The sequence below is a fragment of the Vipera berus genome (assembly GCF_964194415.1).
Source record: "Vipera berus genome assembly, chromosome: 1".
Lineage (NCBI taxonomy): Eukaryota > Metazoa > Chordata > Lepidosauria > Squamata > Viperidae > Vipera > Vipera berus.
In genome coordinates, this window is record NC_138202.1 from 78,814,444 (window position 1) to 78,824,290 (window position 9,847).

At 40.0% G+C, this 9,847-nt stretch overlaps 1 protein-coding gene across 3 annotated transcripts in view; it reads left to right on the forward strand.

Moving 5' to 3' along the window:
* Positions 1-3,983, forward strand: part of TP53I11 (tumor protein p53 inducible protein 11) — an 85,933-nt gene extending 81,950 nt beyond the window's left edge. For all 3 annotated transcript variants that reach the window (XM_081313087.1, XM_081313086.1, XM_081313085.1), the window contains one exon: positions 61-3,983. In XM_081313087.1, the coding sequence (XP_081169213.1) occupies positions 61-194 (134 nt within the window). In that variant the 3' untranslated portion in view covers positions 195-3,983. The remainder of the gene's footprint in view (positions 1-60) is intronic.
* Positions 3,984-9,847: the final 5,864 nt, after the last annotated feature.

Below are 9,847 nucleotides of genomic sequence, written 5' to 3' on the forward strand. Positions count from 1 at the left end.
AATATGTTAGTTTGTGGGGGTGTCTTATTTTAGCCTTTAGCTGTCTGCTTTCTCTTTCAGTGACTTCAATCACCTTGGTTGAGAATGGCCAAGTGTCTACGGGAGCCACGTTTCTTCTCATCAGCCGAGCCCTCTTTGTACTTATCAGCATTTATTACTACTATCAAGTTGGACGCAGACCCAAGAAAGTCTAATGGCCAGAACTTTGGGGTGGGTGGGAGAACCTGGTTGGTTTGGAAAGACTGGAGGGCTTTTTTTATTTTATTTTTTTTCTGTTTTCTTTTCCACATTCCTTTTTGATCACATTAGTGCATTGTCTTTAAAAGCAGGAGTCTTTATAGCATGCATCAATGTGTCAGTGCAGTTCTGGTCTCCCGTCTCCCTGCCACAGTAGACAAGAAAAAAGAAAGATCAAAACTGAGCTCTTTCCTGCCTAATCTCTCTTTGGGAAGGACAGAGATAATGAGGCCCGGTTCATGATATGGAGGAGGATGATTCCCAATTGTTAGCCAATTTACACTATAAACCTAGATGATGGTCCAGGATTTCCCATTCTACTATCTTCCAGACCCACTGGTCTGAACATCTTGTCACAACAGCCAGTGCAGGATGGGGATGATGGGAGTTGAAGTCCAAGTATCCTAGACTTGGAAAGGAATTTCTAGCACCTTTCCAAGATTTACGTAGACAGACCCAGCAATTACACGGAAATTGCAGTGGACGTCTTAAGTATATTCTTCCTTTTCATTTGCCATTTGTGATTGGATCTCTTGTCAAGTCTGTCTACTAGAAATTTACAACCAGGACTGAAACAATGTCTTGCCTTATGGGGGAAATCCCAAGGGCACATTATACAGAATGCTTAGAAAGTTGAATATTGACATCTTTTAATGCACCTCTTAGAAGATGATATCATGACCGTTCATCTGAAACCTTGACATAAACTATATTAATTTTTTAAAAAGATTCAAGTTCTTTTGAAGAAAACCTCAATCTGCTACTGCTTTTAAATATACCTTTTTTGGGTCATTATTTCTCCCTGTCTTCTCTGCTGTTGGCCACTTAGTACTGTTCTAGTTAGTGGTAAGTTGTGTTAACTAAAATACTCTCAGATAATTCTAGGATGAGGAACATTAGAAGAGGAAACTGAAATCGTGATTTCATAGGTTTTTTTCCAAGATAAAAATAAAAACACAGGGGAATATTTACCAGTTTTTACAAATTATTGTCAAGTGTTAGTGCAAATGAAGAATGCACAAGAGCTTGGTTATAAACAAGTACCTAAAATGGCATAGTAAATACTGAACACGTCTAGGTTAGCTTGTATTGTATATGATGGAATGATTTGTGAATGTGAAAATGTCTGATTTTGGTGGTCTTTTCATCCTTCTTGAAATGGAAAGATCAGTCAAATTGGTATTTATGTGCACGTGTATGTCTAGGAGCACCAAGGGGGAAATTACAACTGATTTAGTTATTTCTCAGGTTTGGCAGTTTATTACACGAACTAAATCAGTTTACTGGGAACTTTGACTCTGCAAGATTCCCAAAGAGGTTTAGATATGGATTGTCCTCTGTTGTAGTTGCAAGAGGCTGCTAACCTAGAATAAATTAATTTATTTGGAGGTAGGGTTGAGCCCAATCCAGGTTCTCTGTATTATCTATGTAATGTTTGCCAATTACAAATGGCAGTCTTAGCATGTCCTTTTATCCATTCTGTTACTTAGCCAAAAGAGATAAATATAAGCTGATTTCTTCAGACTCAGAACCAAAGTTCTTAATGATATGAAAAAGGGCAACCATAGACTAAAGTAAGAGAAATATTGCTCCAGATATACTCATGGGTCTACTCAACCTGCAATTCATTGTGTTCAGTTGGGAAAATAAAGCAAATTTGCTTTTTTCCTGCCTTGTTCCCATCAAAATATTGGGAAACTCAGCAGATAATTTTAAATGAAATCAGGAATTGGTTGCTATTTCCATACAAACCAGAACATTATCCATCACTTCAGGATGAAATCTAGCAGTTTACCTTTTACTTTTTAATCCGTTCAACAGTGAGTATCATATTTTTCCCCACTTTCCTTAATTTTCCTTATAGTGGTTTTTGTGTTTTGCCTTACATTGAATTTACACCAAGTAATTGTCTTCTTGAAATGGATTGCAAAAGTTTTATTAGCATATATCTGTTAAGATGGACCAAATCTTTTGGACTGAACACAGCGACTCTAGAAAAAGGGTATATGGTTTATATTGTGGAAAGACCTGACTCTATCCATAAAACTGGATAACACTGAAGACTGAAGTAGCATTTTTTCATTTTCAACAAGTAATGGTATTTGGAAAATCTAAAGACTTATTCATGGATGGCCAATAATATGTGCTGATTTTGCCTACTGTGCTCTGTTTTTCCCCTGCTCAACTATTTCCAACACTGCTGCCTTGATCCACTTAACTTTGTATGCGCATGATTTTGGACTACCATGTATGCTGTAGCTGAAGACCATACAAAAAAACATGAATCAAATAGAAATTCTTAAATTATTTGACTTTATGATAAATGTGGTGATTCAAGTGGTGAACTTAGAATTAAGAGATAATGCCTGAAGAGATTAAATTCCTGTATAGGAATGAATTTGTTAGTGCTACTTTCAGTTGTTGAAATTCTTGGTCTGTAGAAAAGATGATTTGTACACTTCATGAAATAAGTATGACTCCAAGCAGTTACCATCTGGTATTGAGGTTTGTGTTCCAAGGTAGAAAACTGAATTAGAGGAAGGAACACTTTTTAACTGCGCATTAATCCAGTCTCCAAATCTTTAAGGTGAATTTTGGTTCAAGGAAAAGAATTATACGCACTTATGAATAAAAGATGTTATATTTCTATAGTAAATATGACTCATTAGTAAATTATAAATTATTAAAAATCATAATTGTTCCTTTACCAAGGCTCACCTTAAGCTTTTGGAAATAGTAATACATAGTAAAAAAAAAACCTTGCCATATAAGTATCCATGTTTTATTATCATAGATTTTCTAGGCTTTTCACCTATATTTGTGAAACCAAGAGGGATGCATGTAAATTCAATCATATTGAGTACAATGTGATTGAACAACTGTAGTATATTGGTAGAGTGTCCTTTTCATGTATATTACTATTATTTATTAAATTTATATGTCACCCGTCGCACTGTCAGGTGATTCTGGGTGACTTACAACCTCATATAGTTTCTCAGTCCCATCACACAAGTGTACCTGCGTGTGTGCAGGCCGTCCCACCACACACACACACCTTTGCATAACCTGGTTCTGAATAGGCCACAGGCTGGTAATGGGCTACAGCCTGGAGGTTGGAGACCCTGTCCTAGATAGATTGGTCTGATGTATAGTAAGGATAGATTTTTGTCCTGGGTCACAGCATCAGGGGCTTCATCATACACTGAATTATTTTCTTAAAGATGAAAGACTTGACTGCTGTTCTGAAACCAAATATGGCCAGGGATTCCATGAAAATGTTAGAAGCTATAAACTGTTCCACTGAACTAGAAAAATGTGGACCACCAACACTTCACATACTGCAGGAAAGCAGCAGTTCAACATAGATTACTGAATAAAAGTACTCATGGGCTTCCCAAGTGTGTGAAAATCAAATGCACTTATTAAATGAAAGCTAATAAATAATCTCAAGCACCCAGACTTTATTAGCCTTTCAATTATTTTTGCATAAGTAATCATTAGGCAATAGACCAGCAACTTCATTTTTTATTTACAAAATTCCATATGCCTGCTTACGCCAACAAATCTGGAATTGGTAAAATAAATTATTAACAATTGAAAAATCTCTTACAGGCTGCTTGTCATAAAGTTCATTTCTTCTAATACCATCTGCAGTCTTTAAAACAGAAAGACCATCTGGGGTATTTGGACATTTTTAAAGATGTGGAACATGACACCAAGAGTAGTAGTCAAATCTTTCCCCAAAAATATTTTGTAAAGGAGTGGTGAAAACTTTGCAGATATTAAAAGTTATTTGACCATCATGTTCAGTTATAAGTTCATCTGTTCCTGAACTAATTGGGTTACACCCCAAGATTCTCAAGGAACTGGCAGAAGTGACCTCAGAACCACTGAACTATATTTTTCAAACATCCTGGAGCACTGGGGAACTACCAGAGGACTGGAAAAGAGCTGATGTAGTTCCCATTTCCAAAAAAGGGGGAAAAATAGATCCAGGAAACTACAGACCTATCAGCCTGACCTCAATACCTGGGAAGATTCTGGAAAAGATAATCAAACAACAAATCAGCGAACACCTAGAGGTAAACAAAGTCATTACTAAAAGCCAATATGGGTTTGTCAAAAACAGATCATGCCAGACAAATCTTACTGCATTCTTTGACCAAGTGACAAAATTAGTGGACCAGAGTAATGCCGTAGATATAATTTACTTGGACTTCAGTAAGACATTTGATAAAGTAGATCACAACCTACTACTTGATAAGATAGAAAAATGTGGGTTAGACAGCATCACCACCAGATGGATTCATAGCTGGCTGACCGGCCATACTCAGCATGTGGTCCTCAATGGAACTGCATCTACATGGAGGGAAGTGTGTAGTGGGGTGCCCCAGGGCTCTGTTCTGGACCCAGTGCTCTTCAACATCTTCAGCGATTTGGAAGAGGGAATATTTGGGGAACTTATCAAATTTGCAGACAACATCAAGCTGGCAGGAATAGCCAATACTCCAGAAGATAAGCTTACGATACAGGAAGATCTGGACAGACTTGAACACTGGGCGCTATCTAACAAAATGAAATTCAATGGTGAAAATAGTAAGGTTCTACATTTAGGCAGGAAAAATCAAATGCACAGGTATAGGTGGTACCTTGCTCAATAGTAGTAACTGTGAGAGGGATCTTGGAGTCCTAGTGGACAATCACTTCAATATGAGCCAACAGTGTGCTGCAGCTGCCAAAAAAGCCAACACAGTGCTAGGTTGCATTAACAGAGGGATAGAATCAAGATCACGTGAAGTATTAATACCACTTTACAATGCCTTGGTAAGGCCACACTTGGGATACTGCATACAGTTTTTGTCACCACAATGTAAACAAGATGTTGAGACTCTACAAAGAGTACAGAGAAGAGCAACAAAGATGATTAGGGGACCGGAGGCCAAAACATATTGCTGGAATTGGGTATGTCTAGTTTAATGAAGAGAAGGGCGAGGGGTGACATGACAGCAGTGTTCCAATATTTCAGGGGTTGCCACAAAGAAGAGGGAGTCAAGCTATTCTCCAAAGCACCTGAAGGCAGGACAAGAAGCAATGGATGGAAACCAATCAAGGAGAGAAGCAACCTAGAATTAAGGAGAAACTTCCTTACAGAACAATTAACCAGTGGAACAACCTACTTCCAGAAGTGGTGAATGCTCCAATACTGGAAGTTTTTAAGAAGATACTGGACAGCCATTTGCCTGAAATGGTATAGGGTTTCCTGCCTGAGCAGGGGGTTGGACTAGATGACCTCCAAGGTCCCTTCCAACTTTATTATTATTATAAAACTTTTATTCATTAAACATGAACCTCAGTCAACTGAACATTCAAATTGGCACTAATGGTTGACACAGGTTGCTGCCAGCATCCTAAGTATCAACCAGGTATCTCCTTAAAATGTAAGATGTTCCAGGTAGCACAGTTTTTTGTAGCTTTGCTGGAGTTATTGCAGGAAGCTGCAATTTCTTGATGCATTTTGCAAAGTTTTTGGACATCGTTCCCAGTGCCCTGATGACAATGGGTATCACTGTTACATGTTTTTTAATTATTATTATTATTTTGCCTTTTGTCTTTCTTTAATATGAGAAAATCTGACAATAGTACTTTTAGCCATAGTCTTTGACAGCTTGAAATGGTTGTGAAGGATGAACAACTTCTAGCAGGATTTTTGAGAAATTTTGTCCGCTGCCCCCAAAAGGAATGAATTTTACAATTATTCATATATAGAAGCAGATCTGAAGTAAAACGACAAGTAGTAAAGATGTTTCTCCAACAGTAAGACACTGATAGGATTAGGTGTACACTTAGGATTTGTGGTTAAAGGATGAATAGTTAGCTGCCAAGCTTTCTTCCATCGTTCCTTTCATCTTGTGATATTTTTCAGCAGTTTTGGTTGGTTGTTCATTTACTTTACTTGAAGGACAGCCATTCCCAGAGGCTATAGGCAGCTAAACATGAATAATGGGGAAAGAACCCTACAAGCAAAAACAAAATCCCTAAAAAAATGTGCACAATATAAAACTGCCCTCTCTTATGCCCCAATTGGAAGAGGAAGATTTTTCCCCCAAGTCTCCTAAAGCAGGGGTCCTCAACCTTGGCAACTTTAAGACTTGTGGACTTCAACTCCCAGAATTCCTCAGCCAGCAAAGTTGGCTGAGGAATTCTAGGAGTTGAAGTCCACAAGTCTTAAAGTTGCCAAGGTTGGAGACCCCTGTCCTAAAGAATGAGATGTATGAAGCACTTCGAAGTGCAGCCAGGAGGCCGTTCCAAAGAATAGGGTCAGCAATAGAAATTCATTCCCTTAAGTCCCATCAGATGGCAAGCTCCTCAGCTTCAACACTTTCACCTTACAAATTTTTACTGTTACTGTTTGCTGCTACAATTTTTGTGCTATTTTTTAAAAAATTGAACATTGCTCAGATATGATCTCAGTCAGGAGAAACCACAATGCAATGCCATATGCCACAGCACTTTTGGACCTATGGGACATCAGAAAAATGAATAAAAGGCCCTTCATTTTTTTGGGAATCGGATGTATCAAGGTTGTGAAAGAACTAGAGATGATTACTTGGAAGGGTGATAGTAGGCATCCTTCACACAAAACAACACAGCCCAGATTAATTGGGTTTTTGGGAGGAGGATTGTTGTCTCATATTGATTGTTCCCCAAAGTAGGTTAGCTTCATACAACATTCTATGCTGGCCTAGGGGAAAAAATAACATCAGGCTTATCATGTAAATCCCTCTCCTGGGTCTTCACCTGATATAGCAGTGTTCCTCAAACTTAGCAACTATAGAATGTGTGACTTCAACTCCCAGAATTTCCCAGCCAGATTGTTGGGGAGTTGAAGTCCACATATCTTAAAAGTTACCATGGTTGAGAAACAGTGCTATAGTTAAAATGTAATCTCTGAATCCATGCTGGCGGGAGAATTCTGGGAGGTGAAGTCTACGCTTCTTAAAAGTTCCCAAAATTGAGAGACACTAGTCTCCAGATGTGGATGCTCCAAAACTGGAGGTTTTTAAGAAGAGATTGGACAACCATTTGTCTGAAATGGTATAGGGTTTACTGCTTGAGCAGGGGGTTGGACTAGAAGACCTCCAAGGTCCTCTCCAATTCTGTTAAAGCACAATGCTTTCGGGAGTAGTTAATACAGGCTGGATATTAAACTACTTCAGCAGTTCCTAAAAGCATTATATGGATTCATTGATCTTCCAGAACTCCTTCAAAAGTTGGTACTCTTGTAGTATTTTTAAGAGAGAAAGGAAAAATTACTAATTACACAGAGGAGAAATTCCATTTCACCTATTTAATTTCACATCTACTATAACATTTAAATATTTGTGACCTTGCCACAATAAAGTTTTGGAATGAAATAGGAATTAGGGAATACTGAAAAAAAAGATTTCAGGGATTTGTATGGTGAATATGCCATGATGTGGTCAAGAGGGAGATTGAAAAACATGCTATGTAAATGAACGTCTTACTATGCCTTTAGCCAATCAACCCCAAAATGGAGTATCATGCTTAAAATAAATAAAATTAGCTTAATACAGTCAGTGTAGATATGTCCACAATGAAGAGCTATAAATATTAGTGTCCAAAAAATATCGATGAAAAGAAAGTTCTAAAAAAAATATTCTGTTCTATTCTAAGGTGTATCTATTCTAAAGCGGGAAAAATCTCCCTCCCTATCTGCAACTAGAAAATTACTAAAACATGGATGTAGTTGTCTTGTGGAGCACAGCTGTGCAAGGCTGTGCCCTGTGCCTTGGGTAGAGTCTGTGCCTATTCTTGGCAATTGCAAGAATTCTGTTTATTTTTCTCCTATACTAAGGGAGAGATAACAAAGGGGAATGCAAAAAGCCCCCCAGGAGCATCAGATTCTTAAGTATGCCAAGAAAAGAGGCAGAATTCTAACTGAAAGAAGAGGCGATGTTGAATAAAATTTGGGAAGCGCAATGTAACTTCATACCACACATGAATATTTCATTGTTCATGAAATGCTGGAACACGGTGAGGGCGTTGGTCAGGCCAAACGGCATCACCGTGTATTCAAAATGTCCGCATCGAGTACCAAACACCGTCTTCCACTCATCACCTGACCGAACTCTGACAAGGTTGTAAGCTCCACGCAGGTCCAGTTTCGTGAAGATCTTAGCCTCCCAGAGTCAGTCCAGGAGTTCGGGGATGAGGGGCAGCAGGTAATGATTGCGCACTATGATGGCGTTTAATTTTCTATAATCGCAGCAAAACCGCAATTCGCTGGACTTCTTTTTGACGAAGAGCACGGGTGCAGACACTGGCGAGGATGAGGGCCAGATGAAACCCCAAGCCAAATTCTTATCCAGAAAGTCCCGCAATGAAGCCAACTCAGGGTCCAACATGGAGTACAAACGCCCCACTGGGAGAGGTGTGTCAGGGACTAAATCAATGTGTCAGTCATAGGGCCTGTGCGGGGGTAATTGATCCGCCTCCGTCACACTGAACACATCAGCAAATTCAGTCAGTTTGGAAGGCAAGGAAACCCCTGGGGAACCCTCCACCTGGCCGGCACAGATATGGTGGGTGTGATCCATGCACTGCAAGCTTGGGAAGGTGACCAAGTTCTGTGACCAATAGATCTGTGGGTCATGCGTCTGGAGCCACGCCAGTCCCAAGACCATGGGGAAATGCAGATCTGAGGTGATATAGAACTGGATGGCCTCCACATGGGAACTGATGGCCATACATAATGGTTGTGTGGCGGCCTTAATTGGCCCAAACAGGAGCACTGGACCATCGATAGTCTCCACTAACATGGGCGGTTCCACCGGGCATTGGGTAACAGCCCATTTGGCCACAAATGTCGAGTCCATAAAATTTGTTGTGGCCCGAGTCAATTAAGGCATGGACTGGAATCCCCTTCGGCTTGCTGGGGAGGATCAGACATGCCTCCAATATCAGATGCCATGGAGGTCCACAGGCAGCATCGGAAACATGTCGCTCAGTGTTGTGGGATGCCCGACCTAACACACCTTTTAGATCGGGCTCAGGGCATTTCCCAACAGAGGAGTAGGGGGCTTTCTTGGGGCAGACTCAGTCACTGATGCCCGTTGTCGCTTCCTTAGGCAGAAGGCAGCCAAATGCCCAGGGTCCCCACAGTAAAAACACAACCCCCTCGAACGTTGCCTGTTCATTTCTGCCACCGACAGACGAGGCCTGGCAGCACCTAGCTCCATTGGCTCCTCCCTTTGAACTGGGGTCTCACAGACAACAGGGGCCACAGGGGTTTCTTGGGTGGCATGGTGACTCCTTCGCTGCTGTAGCTGAGCGTTGATCCACAGACAGAGATGAATCAGCCCATTGAGGTCTGAGGGTATATCAACATGGGCCAGCTCATCCAACATTTATTTAATTGAATTTATTTAATTGAATTTCTATACTGCCCTTCTCCTGAAGGACTCAGGGCGGTGTACAGGGCAATAAAAGCATTACATACAAAAGTTAAAAGTAGATTAAATTAATTAAGCCGTTACAATAAGTAATTAAAAATACCCCAAACCCTTAAACCAGGCCGGATTGTTCAAAT